A 16881-nucleotide genomic window follows, 5' to 3' on the forward strand; every position below is an offset into this window, starting at 1 on the left:
ATATTATTCTGTGAGGAGAATTAAGGGGCTCCTCACAGCTCTCAGCCCCCTAGTCAATTCCTGCATAAGCACAACTTCCAATGTAGGATTGGAAAACCCAGTCGTAACTTCCGTTATGTGGCAACCATCATGAATGCAAAAAAGAAGGCTAGAGTGTCAATACCGTGCAACTTTTTTTGTACTTGGGGAAATCTATCACTTGTTTGTTCCTTTACAACGCTGAATTCAATTTTTGCGCTGTAGTATTAGCTTTTTTTTTAAAAAAAGGTTTTCCTGCTGGGATTCATACAGGTGCCTATGAGAGTGTGTACCAGGGTGCCTGCCAGTAAATTTGCCTCAGTAAATATCCCCTCAAGAACCACCATAGTATAAGAGACTGTTTGCTCTTCCTGCTCCATTCATGCTTATACCAGCTTGGCCTTCTCTGACTTGAACATGCCTGCTTAATACATTTCTGAACAGAGAGGGAAGAAAAAGCTGCTCCCTGTGAGGGAGCAGTGACTGATGTAAGTCCCTTTTCCTCATTAATTTGGGCTGTTAACACCATTTTGTGGTCCTCCTTCCTTTCCTGCTGTTTCCTGCAGCCATTTTGAGTCCTGCCACGCCTCACGGCAGCCATTTTGTGTTTTTCCATCACTCACTGGACTAGATGGGCCAATGGCCTGGTCCAGCAGGGCTCTTCTTATGATATGATGGGTTGTTCCACACTCTCACGAGAGCCATTATCCACATTTTCCAATCTTCTCTAAACATATGTTCTTCTTGTCCTCTTATTCTAATTTGTAAAATCTGCAAGCTGCACATATTCTGTCAATTTAAGTTACCATTCTTCTTTAGTCAGGACCTTGATTGTTTTCCATTTTGGGGCTAACTAAACAGGGGCCGTAGTAGTGGCATACATAAATAACTTTTTTTGACACCTGGGAATTTCAGTCTGAATTATCCCCAACAGAAAGGACTCTGGGGTTGGGGGGGGAGTACTTTTAAACTTTTTTTTTCAATTCATTATGGATCATTTCCCAATACTCTTTTTTACCCTTTTACAACAAGTCTGCCACATATGAAAGAGCGTTCCTTCAACCTCTTTGCATCTCCAGCACTTAAATACCACCTGTAAATCTTTTTCAAGTAGTTCTCCTTCAAAGAACTAACATGCTGTGAACTTTAAATCACTTTTCCAGAGTTTTTCCCAGAGGTTAATACCTATATTGTGACATATCTATTGCCCAGTACGTCATCGAGCCTTTGACAAGTTCTTTTTTGAATTGTGAGCTTTGGTCCAGAAAACCACTTTTTCCTATCTAATTTAAGCATTTTGTGTAACTGATGGTATTGTAACCAGTCCATAACGTGGCACCTTACATTTTCAATTGATTTCAGTTTGGGTCCGTCCCCCCCCCCCCCCGTAAAGTACAGCAATTCCCTGTAGGTTGCCCATTTTCTATCCAGGGCAGGTTGCACCATTAAGACACACTAGTAAAAACAGTTTGTTTGTTTTTGTTTGTTTGTTTTTTGCAAAAATAGTTGTCATTGTCCCCCATGTTACAGAGCCTTGGCTGGCCTCAAGTGGGACATAGCTCTGGGACCCCAGTTGTCTCTGACTGATTATTCCTAATGAAGGGGTACAGTTAGGGTTCCCCCCCAAAAAGCCCTAAAAACTGTTTGTGAATTCCCCCCCAGCCAGGCTTCGCCTTAAGCATTTTAAAACTGCATTTTCCTCTAAGACAAAAAGCATTCCGCTTGCTGTAACTAAAAAAGATTGCAACAAGGTAGAGAACAGAGCCCATTGTCTTCTCAGGCCTTTCTCAGAGCCTATGGCCTTGCTAAAGAACCACATTGCAACTTGCTTTCTGTCCGGGAACCATGCCAAAGCACAAGAATGAAACAACTGGAACACACTGAAACCCTCTCACCCCCTTTCTGGGAAGAGTCCAATAGTCCCAAGACAGCTTTCTGTTCATGCTCAGAGGAACTCATGGGCAGGACTCCTGAGGGCGGAGAAAAGGGGGAGGGAACTAGAAAGGGGTATATATGCTTGTGCACATGACTGTGAACTCGTGCATGCTTTTTGTGAGTTATCACACTTGCTCCTCTGCCCACCCGGGTTGGCAGAATAAAAACTCTTTCTCTGGATTTAACCCCTTGGTGTCGTTTGGCTCCTTTTCATCCCTGCTCGGGTGTAACATTTTCCTACCCATGGTTTAAAAAGGCCCAAAAGGCTACACTATCCATTCCGGAGAACTACAAAACCAGCACCATGGAGGCAAAGAGGTCTGGCAGCCATGGCGAGTGCTGGGTGAGATCCCATGGACAGTAATACTAAAAGGAAAGGGAGTTCATGATGGCTGGGAGTTTGTTAAGAGGGAGATAGTAAAAGCACAACTTCAGGCAATACCATTGAGACGGAAACATGGAAGGTGCCTAAAGAAGCCAGGGTGGCTATCTAAAGAACTTTTAACTGAGTTAAAATTAAAAAAGGATGTGTACAAAAAATGGAAAAGGGGGGAAACCACCAAAGAGGAATTCAAACAAATAGCCAGCACGTGTAGACACAAAGTCAGAAAAGCTAAAGCACAGAATGAACTCAGGCTTGCTAGAGAGGTTAAAAGCAACAAAAAAGGCTTTTATGGGTATGTTCGTAGCAAAAGGAAGAACAAAGAAACAGTGCGGTCACTCAGAGGAGAAGATGGTGAAATGCAAACAGGGGACACAGAAAGGGCTGAACTCCTCAATGCCTTCTTTGCCTCAGTCTTCTCCGATAAAGAAAACAATGCCCGACCTGAAGAATTTGGAGCAAATGATTCAGCAAAGGAAACACAGCCCAGAATAACTAAGGAGATAGTACAAGAATACTTGGCTAGTCTAGATGTATTCAAGTCTCCAGGGCCAGATGAACTGCATCCAAGAGTATTAAAAGAACTGGCAGATGTGATTTCAGAACCACTGGCAGTCATCTTTGAGAATTCCTGGAAAACAGGCGAAGACCCGGCAGACTGGAGGAGGGCAAATGTTGTCCCTATTTTCAAAAAGGGGAAAAGAGAGGACCCAAATAATTACCGCCCAGTCAGTCTGACATCAATACCAGGGAAGATTCTGGAGCAGATCATTAAGCAAACAGTCTGTGAGCACCTAGAAAGGAATGCTGTGATCACCAATAGTCAGCATGGATTTCTGAAAAATAAGTCATGTCAGACGAACCTGATCTCGTTTTTTGACAGAATTACAAGCCTGGTAGATGAAGGGAATGCAGTGGATGTGGCCTACCTTGATTTCAGCAAGGCATTTGACAAGGTGCCCCATGATATTCTTGTAAAGAAGCTGGTAAAATGCGATCTTGACTATGCTACCACTCAGTGGATTTGTAACTGGCTGACTGACCGAACCCAAAGGGTGCTCATCAATGGTTCCTCTTCATCCTGGAGAAGAGTGACTAGTGGGGTGCCACAGGGTTCTGTCTTGGGCCCGGTCTTATTCAACATCTTTATCAACGACTTGGATGATGGACTCAAGGGAATCCTGATCAAATTTGCAGATGACACCAATCTGGGAGGGGTGGCTAACACCCCAGAGGACAGGATCACACTTCAAAACGACCTTGACAGATTAGAGAACTGGGCCAAAACAAACAAGATGAATTTTAACAGGGAGAAATGTAAAGTATTGCACTTGGGCAAAAAAAAATGAGAGGCACAAATACAAGATGGGTGACACCTAGCTTAAGAGCAGTACATGTGAAAAGGATCTAGGAGTCTTGGTTGACCACAAACTTGACATGAGCCAACAGTGTGACGCGGCAGCTAAAAAAGCCAATGCAATTCTGGGCTGCATCAATAGGAGTATAGCATCTAGATCAAGGGAAGTAATAGTGCCACTGTATTCTGCTCTGGTCAGACCTCACCTGGAGTACTGTGTCCAGTTCTGGGCACCACAGTTCAAGAAGAACACTGACAAACTGGAAAGTGTCCAGAGGAGGGCAACCAAAATGGTCAAAGGCCTGGAAACGATGCCTTATGAGGAACGGCTAAGGGAGCTGGGCATGTTTAGCCTGGAGAAGAGGAGGCTAAGGGGTGATATGATAGCCATGTTCAAATATATAAAAGGATGTCACATAGAGGAGGGAGAAAGGTTGTTTTCTGCTGCTCCAGAGAAGCGGATACGGAGCAATGGATCCAAACTACAAGAAAGAAGATTCCACCTAAACATTAGGAAGAACTTCCTGACAGTAAGAGCTGTTCGACAGTGGAATTCGCTGCCAAGGAGTGTGGTGGAGTCTCCTTTTTTGGAGGTCTTTAAGCAGAGGCTTGACAACCATATGTCAGGAGTGCTCTGATGGTGTTTCCTGCTTGGCAGGGGGTTGGACTCGATGGCCCTTGTGGTCTCTTCCAACTCTATGATTCTATGATTCTATGATTCTACTTTTGTGGGGTTTTATTTTTTGGCATGCCTCTTGGGTGGGTGCAATTTCCTGAGGGCACTCCTTGGCGAGAGGGAAGGAGCACCAGGGAGAGGGGTGTGTGCTCAGTTCCACCCGTTGAGACTAGTCTTGGGTGGGAGACGGCGTCTTGGGGTAAAACCCAGACTGCTGTCGGGAACAGTACTTTCGTGTGACTGATGGGTAGCAATTTGCCTTGTCATGTACACAGTTCTGTGTGGCGAATGTTTTGGCAGGACACCCTTGGGGCGTTCCTACAGTGCATTTTTTGTTGTTGAGTGGTTGCTGGTGGCTGACTGGGAGATAATGGAGCAAACGGTGCTGTGTTTGGGTGTACTGGTGGCAGAATGGGATGAGTGAATTGCATGAGTAGCAGGCGTGGTTTGATTTGTGCAGACATAAGGCCAAATTTGGATGTGATGCCTATGGCGAGTGATGTCTTTCTGAGGTGGGATATACCTCTGTGAGAGGGAGGCTGAGGAGAAAAATCCTTGACTATGAAGGTGTTTCAAATGTGCAGCTATGTTCTTTTCGGGGGGAGAGCATATTGATGTTTTATTGCATTTTTTTGTATTGCAGTTTCTCAGTTTCATTGGAGAAAAATATAACAAGGAGCTCATGGTGGCATTCATGGTTCTTCCCTTCCTCACTTAATCCCCAGAACAACCCTGTGAGGTAGGTTAGGCTAAGAGGCAGTGACTGGCCCAAGGTCATCCAGTAAGCATCATGGCCAAGAGAGGATTCGAACCCTGGTCTACACTCTAGCCACTACAATAGATAGATGATAGACAATGCGAAAAACTTAGAGATGACATAAAAAAGCCAGAAGAAGGAAGGAGGGAAGTCAACTCTTAGGAGTAAATGTAAATGTAAAGTAATGTGTATATGTATAGTATGTAATCATAAAATCAATAAAGATTATCTTCAAAAAAACTAAAATACAATAGATAGATGATAGATAGATAGATAGATAGATAGATAGAGAGAGAGAGAGAGAGAGAGATAGACAGATATTTTGTAAACCACTTAAAGACTATATTTAGCAGGAGATAAATAAGTGATTTTGTTTTGTTTTGTTCAATTGCTTTTATTATAATTTTAATTCTTTATAAACTACCCTGCAAACTGCTTGTAGGTCAGGATATGATTTCCTAAAATCTACCCTATATTTTGTGTACATTTTGTTGCAGCACACTACCCCATTTAAGACTTTTCTGCCAAAGAGAAAGACCTGGCAAACAGACCTTCGCTTGGACCCATGCTGAGCAGCTGCTGCTTCCTAAGGTAGGGACTATGCTTTGCAAAACGGTTACTGGCTGAGAGACATTTAATGAGAACTAGCCATTTGAGGCATCATAGGAACCTGCCTTATACTGTGTCAGACCATTGGTCCATCTAGCCCAGTATTGTCTACGCTGAGTGGCCAGCAACTCTCCATGGTTTTAGTGAGGGATTCCCGCCCAGCCCTACATTGAGATACCGGGGATTGATCCATGGACATTCTGCATGCAAAGCAACTGAGCTATGGAAACTCTGGCTTGTGGGCTGAACTAGAGTATCATTATTTATTTGTCCCTTGAACCAGTGAGCTATAGCCCTTTCCAGAGATGTCAACAATTTCTCCTGTATTGTGTTTGGATTGTCTGCTCTGCGGGGGGGGGGGGGGAATGGAGTGGTAACTATAAGGGCTATTGTCTTCCATGCAAACTTGCTCCGTCTTGTAATGAATCTTAAGAAACACTTCTTGGCTTGCTATTTCACTCTCCCACTGGGAGAGCATCCTGTACTCAAATTGGCCAATCAGGTGCCTATAGCAGGACTTGAGTGTAACAGCAACTGGCATTCAGAGTCAAGCTGTGTGCTGGTCCCGGGGGGAAGGTTACCGTTGGCGTGGTCAAACTCCGGTCCTGGGTCACGAGTCTGGAAACAGTTCACAAAGAGCGAGGCGGGGTCCGAAGCAGGAAGCCAGGCGGGGACGGGAACTCTGGAAGGACAGGACTGGATCCGGGCAGAAGCAGGTATTCAACGATGTTGCTCCCGCAACCTGGGACCGGGCTGACTGGCCTTTATCTTCTCTGAGGCCGGGGCGGTCCCGGCCCCCAGGAGACCCGCCTCTCCTGGCCTTAAGGCGAGCACTCCTCCTGGGAGAAACCAGTTCCCTCCGCCTCTCTGCCCTGAGCCTCTGCAGCTCAGGAGAGGCGGAGGGTTACTGGACCCAGGGGGAGACTCACCTTCCCCTGACAGGGCTGGGAGAGGCGCACCTGTAGGCACTGTGTCCTCAGCCACCTCCGGAGCCAGAGTGGAATCACCTGGTGCCTGCTCCTGAGGATCCGGCACAGGTGCAGGTGCTTCAGATCCAAGGCCCTGCCCCAGCTGAGGCGGCCCTGGAGGCGGGGACTCCTGTGCAGGCTGGGGTTCCTCCGGTTCAGCCTCTGAATCGGATTCACAGGCCATCACAAGCTGCCTCCAACAGTTAGCCATTGACTCTGGCCTAGGTGAAGGAATAGGCTAATGCAGTATAAGTCATCTTCTTAAGTCTGTCTTATTTTTCATTCATCGGTTAGGGAGAGTTTATTCACCCCTGCCCATCTTGAAAAATTGCCTTCCCTGTGAGTATAAATATGTAAATTTGTCTTCCTTTTGTGTTATGTTTGTATATTAATGTGGAAGTCCTCCGGGGAAACACCTACAGGAAGCAAGGGCTGACACACGCACGCCAACCTAAACTGGGAAGGCCCAAATTGGCGCCATTTCAATGGCCAAGGAGAGGAAGTTTATTTCTGATAAAATAAACGACCAGCCCTGAACCCTTAAAGCTGGGCTCCCCGGTCTGTTGGTTGAAGTCTAAACATACTTTTCTGCAGAATGGCTCCACGTGTGTCTGTCGCCTACTTGGGAGAAAGGCACAAGTCCAACATCAACAACAGCCGTTCATTATTTGCCTAGGCGTTCACCAGGCCTCCTCTGCTGCATTGCCCTTGTTGGTTTATTTGCCCTTAAGAAAATCCCATTCAAAGGTCAAGAATTCTCCCCCCACCCCACACAACCTCCACAATGGGTAGATTCAAATTCTGATTATTGGGCCTATTTTACACTGTACTTAATCTGCATTATTTATTTATTTATCACATTGGTGGAAACAGAGGAAACTGCCGTATACCTAGCCAGACCAATGGTTCATCTAACTTAGTAATGTCCTCACTGACTGGCAGCAGCTCTCCGGGGCTTCAGGCAAGGGTCCCTCCCAGTCCAGGGATTGAACCAATGACCTTTTTCTTGCAAGGCAAATGCTCTGCCACTGAACTATGAAATCTCCACTTTGCAGGCTGGGCCAGGTTTTTAAAATGATGATGATGATGATGATGATGATTAGCATTTATTTGTTGACTTCTGTATAAAATGTCTGTGACTTAAAATTGTATTTTTAAAAAAACAACTTGCAGTCATAAGACATTTAGACATGCTGAGTGAGGCCTGAAAGCTTTGTTATGTTTAAGAGGCCCTGTTGAATAACCAAATAAATTTGTAAATGCTGGATCTCACCTGCCACCAGGGCTGCTTAAGAACATAAGAAGGGTGCTGCTGAATCAGGCCAATGGCCCATCTAGTCCAGCATCCTGTTCTCACAGTGGTCAATGAGATGCCCAAGGGAAGCCTGCAAGCAGGATCTCAACTCAAGAGTGCTCCCCACCTTGCGGTGCTTTCTAGGAACTGCTGTTATCTTCCATGAATTTGTCCAGTCCTCTTTTAAAGCCATCCAAGTTGGTAGGCATCATTGCCTCCCGTGGCAGTGAGTTCCATAGTTTAACTATGTGCTGTGTGAAGAAGGACTTCCTAACGTCCAACACTCAGCTTCAGTGGATGTCATCATCAACAACAACAACATTATTTATCTACTCTCTGCATGCTGTGCCTAATTTTATAAACTTCTGTCATGCCAGCTCTTACGCTCTTTTCACTGAACTAAAGAGTCCCAAACGTGGCAAACTTTCCTTATAGGAAAGGTTTCAAGCATATATTGTTTGACAGCTTATGGACACCTGACCTAATGAAAATTTGATCTAAATTAGTTATTTCTGCACAGATTCATAAATGCAATCTGAGAAATAATTGTGTAGTTATTAAGTATCATTTTGTCACAGCAGAATGATAATGTCTATTTTAGGGTCTGTTTCCCTTGGAAACCCCCCCCCCCCCGCAATTTATGCAAAACTTAAAAAAATGTGTTTAGAGGCACCTGAAGCCCTAAACTGTAGCTTATGTGGTCCATGGCCAAATCCAGCACTGCCTGTGGGCCTGAAGAACTTCTGCCAGTCAGTGTTAACAGTACTGAATTGGATGGGACCAGTGGCCTGATTTGTGTAAAGGCAACTTCCTATGTTCCTAAGACCATCTCTTACAACAGGTATGAGGATCGCCCACCAGATGTTGTAGAACTACAACTCCATCAGCCCCAGCCAGCATAGCCAAGTGCAATTGCAGAATCTGGGATGTGATGGAGAAGACATAGCCTTTCAACTCCTTGCATTGCTTTTCACCCCTTCCTATGAACATAAATGACACCATTTATGCCAGAGGTGTCATCCAAAAGCACTCATCATCTCTGACCCTGCCTTGGCTATGCTGGCTGGGGCTCTTGGTTTGCTCCAGTTTGCTCACCAAGAGACACTGTTTGTCCCTCTTCTTTGTCCAGAATGGGAGGGAGGGCATCCAATGAAATGTAGGCATGTTTCAAGGGATGTGTTCATTGTAGGACAGGCCGAGCCAGTGCAAACAGGAACTGAATGTTTTGACGAATGATTTGCTCTGCCAAAGCCAGTGGTTCTTTTATAGATTCAGATAGTCAATAAAGTTATTCTTTATCAGGTTTTATTCATAGAGTGAGGCAAATAAAGAACAAAGCAAGTAAATGCAGTTATATTATTATCTCCTTATTGGTGGGGCTGCCAATGAGAGCTGCCCACTTGGCACTGTCCTGTGACAGGGCCTTTTCAGTGGTGGTTATATTAATTCCTGCAAGGACAGTTTGCAAGAGGATAATAATGAAGCAATGTTAGTCCTGGCCTGCTAGGCCTTATGCTGGGGCATTAAAGGGAGGGCAATTGCTGGACCTCACTCTCATTCCTTGCTATAACAATTTCCTTCCCCATATGTGAGCAGAAAGAGCAAAGACTCTTGCACTTTGTGAATCTTTGAAATTATATTTACTGACATTTCACAGGTACTAGGTACTGGGTGGCATGCCAGCACCCTTGGGTGCCACATTGATGGTGCCTGCTTTAAGGTGCTAAGAATTACTAGATAAGCTAGACACATTTGGGCACAAAATTCTACCCCTAAGAGGTGTCTGGTTGGCTACTCAGGGAAGCAGGCCTTTAGTATGACCGAAGAAGGAAATTTCTGAAATTGTATTGTGTTAAGCAGGTTGCCTCCTTCCATTGTGGCTCCTTGGCTTGACAAGAGTCTCCATGAAATAGTGCAACCTCCCCTTTTCCGTGTGCATGGCTTGGGTTGCTAATTTAATGGGAGAAATGGAGGCACTCCAGATGACAAATAGCTATATTCGTTAGTGCACCTCCCTGGAGTCGGCCTCCAAAATGCATTACATAGCAGCAAATTATTCTGTCATAACTGCTTTGCAAAAGGAGAGGAAAACAAAAGCTCTCGCTTGAATTGTTTCTTGTGTGTGCATGTGTAAAGGGGGGAGGAGACATTGATGACAGTCCAACACCCATCGCTGTAGCTTTGATTTACCATGTAGCTGCGGTGAAGAATCCTATAATTAGAGCAATAAGAAATGGCAGCTGGAATGGAACAAACAGCTTCTTGAACACCCAGCCTCTTCTGCGCGGTTTTGTTCGGGTTGGATGCTCAGCTGAAGGCAATCTGGAATTCTTCTCACTCCCTGCTGCCCCAGAGAGATGGGGTACCTTTTTTAGGCCAAAAGCTGCATCCCCATCTGGGCAACCTTCCAGTGATGGGCAAGGCCAGAGACAAAAGTGATTAGAGCCATGAATGTTAATGTTGCCTTTGTAAAGCAAGCTACACTCACATACCCTTTTCTATTCTCCACCCAGACAAGTGACAGGCATGATCAGAGAGTTCAGGCAGGCGAAAGCACTCAAGGAGGATGTGGAGCAAGGCCAGTGAGCCTTGGTATGGCTTGGCAACAGAAGGTGTGGCTGAAGAGAGTCCCCAGGGCCAGATAGTGGGGCCTGGGCCTGAGGTTCCCCATCCATGATCTTAGGATACAGGGAGTGGTCTTTAAGGATGGATTGTGGAGGCCATTGGGCAGTGTACACAATGGATTTTCATTTGATGAGTCTGGAGGTGGAATGAAGCAGGTGTCAAAGATTGGCTTTGCTGGAGACCCACAACCAACCTGGAACCCCACGATGCTTCTTTTCCTTCTTGCTGTCACCACACATTCACCTGTCCCCCCCTGTTGTTGCCCACAGCAGTCATTCCACAGGCCATAGGAAAGGAAGGTGGGACTTCCAAGTCTCACCACCGGCTCTCCTGAAAGAACAGCCACTATGTTATGGCAGGAAAAGCTCCATGGGACACCTATGGGTGAACAGGAATGTAAAGGGAGGAAATCAGGCAGCCTTGTTCAGTGTCAGACTTTTATTTGTTTTATTCAACCCTCAACCCGAACAAAATCTCCTTAAATAATGTAAGAACACATATATAGGGCTATATACATACTCAGAGGAAACCCGCTGAAATTAATGCACACAATTAACTCAAGTCCATTATATTCAGTGTGTCTACTCCAAGTAGCACTTAGTTGGCTACAACCTACAGTACTGTGTGTTGACTTTGAATATATAAATATTTCCATATTATTATTTAGCTCTATCTCATACACTTTTCTCGGCCTTTATTAAAGCTTTTGACAACTAAGTGGGTAAAGTACAAGTAAGAAAACCATTTGTCTGCTTGTAAAGCTGCGGTGAAGCTCCAGTGCCTTGGCATTTAAGAAGATAGTGACTACAAAACAGGTGTATTGCAGCACCACCCTTTACCTCAAAGCCAAAGCATGACTTGACGTTCCTGGTATGCAAAGCCCTGCAAAGGGTCAGTGGTGATTGCTGATGGTCACATTCAGATCTTATGCTAAACCCTCCTTCCCCCACCCTTGAGTCTCCAGATGCCGCTGGACTCCAGTTCCCATCAGCCCCAGCCAGACCTATCCAACGGTTGAGGGATGATGGGAGTTTTGGTCCAACAACATGGTGACCAAAGGTTGGGGGCTGGGCTAAACTATCGTTTTCATGACAAGAATGAGCTGCATCATGCTTCTACACTCCCCTCTTTTCCTCCCTCATGGTCATGGGGAGCAGATTAGAAGTTTTTGCTTCTGGTTTTTATTTACCACAGTTTAATATGTTAACGTTAACTGTGTTAACGTTAAACATGCCAGCTTCATAACTTATAGTTTCAAACTTATGGCTTCAGACAAACAAGAGTTAACTACTGGTCTGGATAACAGAAGCAGAAACTTCCAAACTCCTCCTTGCTGCTACTCTTTCTTGTCACACTAAACTATGGTTTAATGAGACATTCATACATGGCCAATGTTACATTGCATTGCTGCAAGGTCAAGCTTAGTTTCTTTGTGTTAACCAAAGGTCATCAGAAATTTTCATATCACAAAGTGACTGTTCCATATGACTGTTAAAGATTCAGTAAAATGCCAATTCTTGTACGCTAGCTACTGTTGCAAGGCAATAATTCAGATTAGTTAGGCGCTTTACAAATCAGTCTCCAACATGCCTGCCGTGCTTAGTCACATAATCAGTTGGATTAATGAGTTAGGAATCTTTCAATCAGTTCAAAGAAGTGGTCTCAAATTTGTTTTTAGCCTTATGATAGGTGGCTATTGCTCCTGCTTGATGGAAGCCAGTGAGGTGGCAGGCTCTTCTGATCAGCAGAATCCCCCATTGGTGGGTGAGGATCAGCTGCACATGAACCAAGCGTGTTTTAAGATTGGGGGCTTTGCAATTAAGAACCCATTTAAAATCTGCCCAACCCTTCACTGGATGAGAGTGAGAGCGAAGTATGTTGCTGTTGGTATTAGCAGCAATATTTTTCCTGGAGCGAGAAGTGCATTTGAGTCTGACTTGTAGACAATTCGTTCACCAACAGGCTGAGTGGGTCGAAAGTTATCCACCATTGGCCACTCTTTGTCTGTGTCAAAATAGAGCTTCATCCAGAATTCTTGGATCTGTGGAGTAACCAGAAAAATGAAACATTATTAGAAAAATGAAAAACAAAACAATGGAACTAACATTACAATCCTAACCCCACTTACCCAGGAGAAAGCACCACTGAATTCAATAGGATTTTCTTCTGAATAGATATGGTTATGTTTGTAATAATAATAATAATAATAATAATAATAATAATAATAATAATAATGGCTGTTTCATGTTATAAAGCCAATGAAACAGTGTACCAGGGTAAAAGCAGAATGGAATACAGGAACACAAATTCTGAGAAATGAAGCATGAGTTCAATAAACTAAAGCAATAAAACCATTCAAATAAACTCTAAAACCAATGAAAACACTCCATCAACTTCAAAACTGATCTTCCATAAATGTCTGGGTTACACCTCTGGGGAAAGCTTCTGAAACAACAACATATTTAGTAGGTGCCTAAACATCATCATGCCATGTGCCTGTTATTTTGGCTGGTAAATGGGGATAAAGGATGGGGTTTGGGGGTGCCATCCTACTCCTAATCCAGCCTGCATTGATCACAGCATTCATAGCAAAAGCCTTCCTCAACTTCATCAACTTTTCTTTCCCTTTTCCTGAATAAAAAGAAGTACTTGCCCTGGGATGAAACCCAGTGTCACCTTGCGGGACTATTCATTTCTATAGCCAATATTCTGTAAGAGAGAGCCCAAGAGAGGGCATTAGAATTAAGTGGCCAGCACTAAACTGCATTGAAGTGCATCATGCATAGCTGTTACCTACTAGCACAATGGCTCTGTTAAACTGCCCCAAAATAATTAAAGAAACAATAATTCTGAAGAAGTGTTTAAGTGAACTGAATGATGAGGCTTAAGCATGTAGGGTTGAATATGCCTTTTGTAAAGCCCCATCTCTTGTGTTTTGTCTCACCTGCCGGAGACTAAGTTCAATAGGTGTCTCAAACAAAGTCCAGGTGACTCCCTCATTGCATTCAGGTGTGGTCAGCGAGCCGGTGTACCGATAAAAGCTGTCGAGGGCTGACTTTTTAGGGATGAGGGCATCCAGGCACAAAGCCCCCATTTCAGTTTCGTTGCCTAGAGAGATCAGAGAGGAGTTATTGTTTCGTGCAAGGCACATCTTTCTGATCGTCACTCTGGCAATTGCCTTCAGTTCTGTAAGTTTATTGATGCTGATGTCTTTCAAAAGCAGTTTAAGGAAGACTGCAAGAAAAGCCCTGTGAGATACGCCCTGTGGGTGGCAAACCACATGCCTCTTAGGAAACCCGCAAGGTGGACTCAAGGGCCCTAGCCCCCACTGTCTGCTCTGTCCCCCAGCAACTGGAATTCAGATGATTACTTTATCTTTTCCTTGCTAGGAGTGGTATTTCTGAGGATCTGTTGAAATGCATGACCAGTAACGGATGGGGGAGAAATTTGATTCATTTCGCATTTTAAGCTGAAGCGATCACATTTGCACTATTCTGAAGCAATACAAGAACTGAAACACAGCCATCCTTCGGAATTTGCACTAATCCAAATTTTGTGACGCAGTTCTCTGACTCAACAAAAATACATAGAAAAGTACATAAAAATGAGTATGCTAGTTAAGATAGCATACAAAAGTGCTCTGCATTAAGATAAAATGCTTGCAGAAAGGTGTACGTTAGCCAAAACTGCATACAAAAATGTATTTCTTAGCTGAGCTTCGCATGTATCCTGTATATCTGCATCTTGCTATAGAAAATGGGGAAAACTGTATTTAAGATTGGCAAAATGAGACACTGAAAATACAGTGGTGCCTCGCAAGACGAAATTAATTCGTTCTGCGAGTTTCTTCGTCTTGCGGATTTTTCGTCTTGCAAAGCACGTCTATTAACGGTACTTAGCGGTTTTAAGAAAAAGGAAACAAACTCGCAAGAACTCGCAAGACGTTTTCGTCTTGCGCAGCAAGCCCATAGGGAAATTCGTCTTGCAAAGCAACTAACGAAACGAAAAACTCTTTCGTCTTGCGCGTTTTTCGTCTTGCGAGGCATTCGTCTTGCGAGGTACCACTGTAACTGAAATGGACAGAAACATCCATCCATAATCAGCCATGCACATGAGAAGGTGCTTAAGGCCATGATGAAGCTGGAGAGAGACTAGCTCAGTGGTAAAACACCTGCTTTGCATGCAACAGGTCCCAGGTTCAATCGCTGCTATCTCTAGTTTGTTTTTTAAAAAGATAACCGAGGTGAACATGATAGGAATGACCTTTGCCTGAGATTCTGGCGGACACAGGAAGCTGCAATTGGTCTATCTAGTTCACTCAGTATCGTCTGCAGACCATGGATCGAGGAACTTTTTTTCATTTCCTTCTGGGAAACTTTCTGCCAGAGCATGCAGTGCAAAATGGGTAGGGCAATTAAAGTACAATTTTATTATGTGCACAATAGGCTACTTTCTGCATACTCTTTTGCAGCCTTCTGCATTCTCCATCCATCCAGACAAACAAAACAAAACCCCAACATCATTAGAGTTCAATGAACACACTCCAGCCAGGCAAAAGCATTTTTGGTTTGAATCAAGGCCAGTGAGCTGCAAGTCTTCTATAGAGTAAATAGCACTGGGCTCAATGCATCAATGATCAGAACTTGTGGAGGGAAGTGTCCTTATGTATTTACATCTCCCTGTGATGCTATTATTATTATATTTTATTTTATTTCACTGTAAGGTCCCGGGGCAGCTTGCAACAACGAAAACAATGTTAAAAACAGTTTATAACAACTTACAATCAGAAAAATAAGGTGAATCCTAGAAAACATATCCCTCAGGAACTAAAAGGCAGACTAAAGTCAAGTATAGAGTAAACATGAAGTTTTCTGACCTTGTTTATGGATCAAAGAGTTGAGTGTTTCTGCTGCTGTTTTAAAGAGAAAGTTTCCATTAAGTCTTACCGTTGAAAGGAATGTCTTTTAACTTTGAAATGAAAGGTTCGTAGAACTCATTTTCGTTGCCATCCTGAAATAAGACATTTTTTTTTAAAAGGTACAATTTTAATGCCCCCTTTTAACTCTGTACTATTTTCTAGAGCATGGATTGTGGGGAGGGGGGACCGTTTTTCAGCCCAATGACCACTTTCCCTTCTGGGCAATCTCCCAAGAGCCACATGTAAGCATTTTCCCCATGGATAGTAGAAATTTATCCTGCAAACACACCAGAAAGTGTGAAATGGCCCCCATGATTCTTACAGCCCAAGCCAATTCTAGTTGCTTTGCCAGTTTTAAAGTGAACCCAAATCCCTTCCATACCTTTATAAAGAAGCCCAGCACTGCTACACCGTTTTTGGAGAGCGCTTCCTCTACAGTTTGAAAGTTTTCCTTGATATGGACGATATGAAGCTATGGGGGGAGGCAGGTGGAGAGAGACTGAGACCTTTTTCTACAGTGCTTACAAATGTTGAACTTTTAAAGAAGAAACAAGAAAACTAAGAATGAACATTGATAAGGATAAAATCTTACACAAAGGAAAATATACCGGTACATATATTTTGCACATAAGCCATATACAGTGGTACCTCAGGTTAAGTACTTAATTCGTTCCGGAGGTCTGTACTTAACCTGAAACTGTTCTTAACCTGAAGCACCACTTTAGCTAATGGGGCCTCCTGCTGCTGCCGCGCCACTGGAGCCCGATTTCTGTTCTCATCCTGAAGCAAAGTTCTTAACCTGAAGCACTATTTCTGGGTTAGCGGAGTCTGTAACCTGAAGCGTATGTAACCTGAAGCATATGTAACCTGAGGTACCACTGTACAATATAAGTGAGGCTACTTGTATATTATCTGAAACAAACTTTCAGATCTGGAAGCAAGAGACTCTAAGTAGACCCATTGAGAGACAATGTGGGTAGGGTGTCGGACTAGGACCTGGGAGACCAGAATTCAAATTCCCATGCATCCACAAAGCCCATTGGATTGTCACCTTGGTACAGTCACTCTCTCTTAGCCTGACGTACCTCACAGGGTTGTCTTGAGTTTGCGGGGCTGGCGACGGGGAGGACCAGGCTTCTCCCCCCCGCCAGCCTTCTAACCAAGTCGGGGGACAGCGGGAAAGGCGCACTGCACCTCTCCCGCTGTCCTCCGAGTTTGCGGGGCTGGCGACGGGGAGGAGCAGGCTTCTCCCCCCGCCAGCCTTCTAACCAAGTCGGGGGACAGCAGGATGGCGGCGTTCTGCCTCCCCGCTGTCCCCCGAGGTTGTGGGGCTGGCAGTGGG

At 44.3% G+C, this 16881-nt stretch overlaps 1 protein-coding gene across 1 annotated transcript in view; it reads right to left on the reverse strand.

The window, feature by feature from the left end:
- Positions 1-11077: 11077 nt before the first annotated feature.
- The window catches only part of CA4 (carbonic anhydrase 4), a 28521-nt gene continuing 22717 nt past the window's right edge, over positions 11078-16881 (reverse strand). Inside the window, exons 5-8 of the mRNA XM_053367669.1 lie at positions 15922-16011; positions 15568-15631; positions 13566-13729; positions 11078-12662 (exon numbers count right to left, since the gene is read on the reverse strand). Of these exons, the coding sequence (XP_053223644.1) occupies positions 12471-12662; positions 13566-13729; positions 15568-15631; positions 15922-16011 (510 nt within the window). The 3' untranslated portion in view covers positions 11078-12470. The remainder of the gene's footprint in view (positions 12663-13565; positions 13730-15567; positions 15632-15921; positions 16012-16881) is intronic.

Source organism: Podarcis raffonei, chromosome 15, assembly GCF_027172205.1.
Source record: "Podarcis raffonei isolate rPodRaf1 chromosome 15, rPodRaf1.pri, whole genome shotgun sequence".
Taxonomy (NCBI): domain Eukaryota; kingdom Metazoa; phylum Chordata; class Lepidosauria; order Squamata; family Lacertidae; genus Podarcis; species Podarcis raffonei.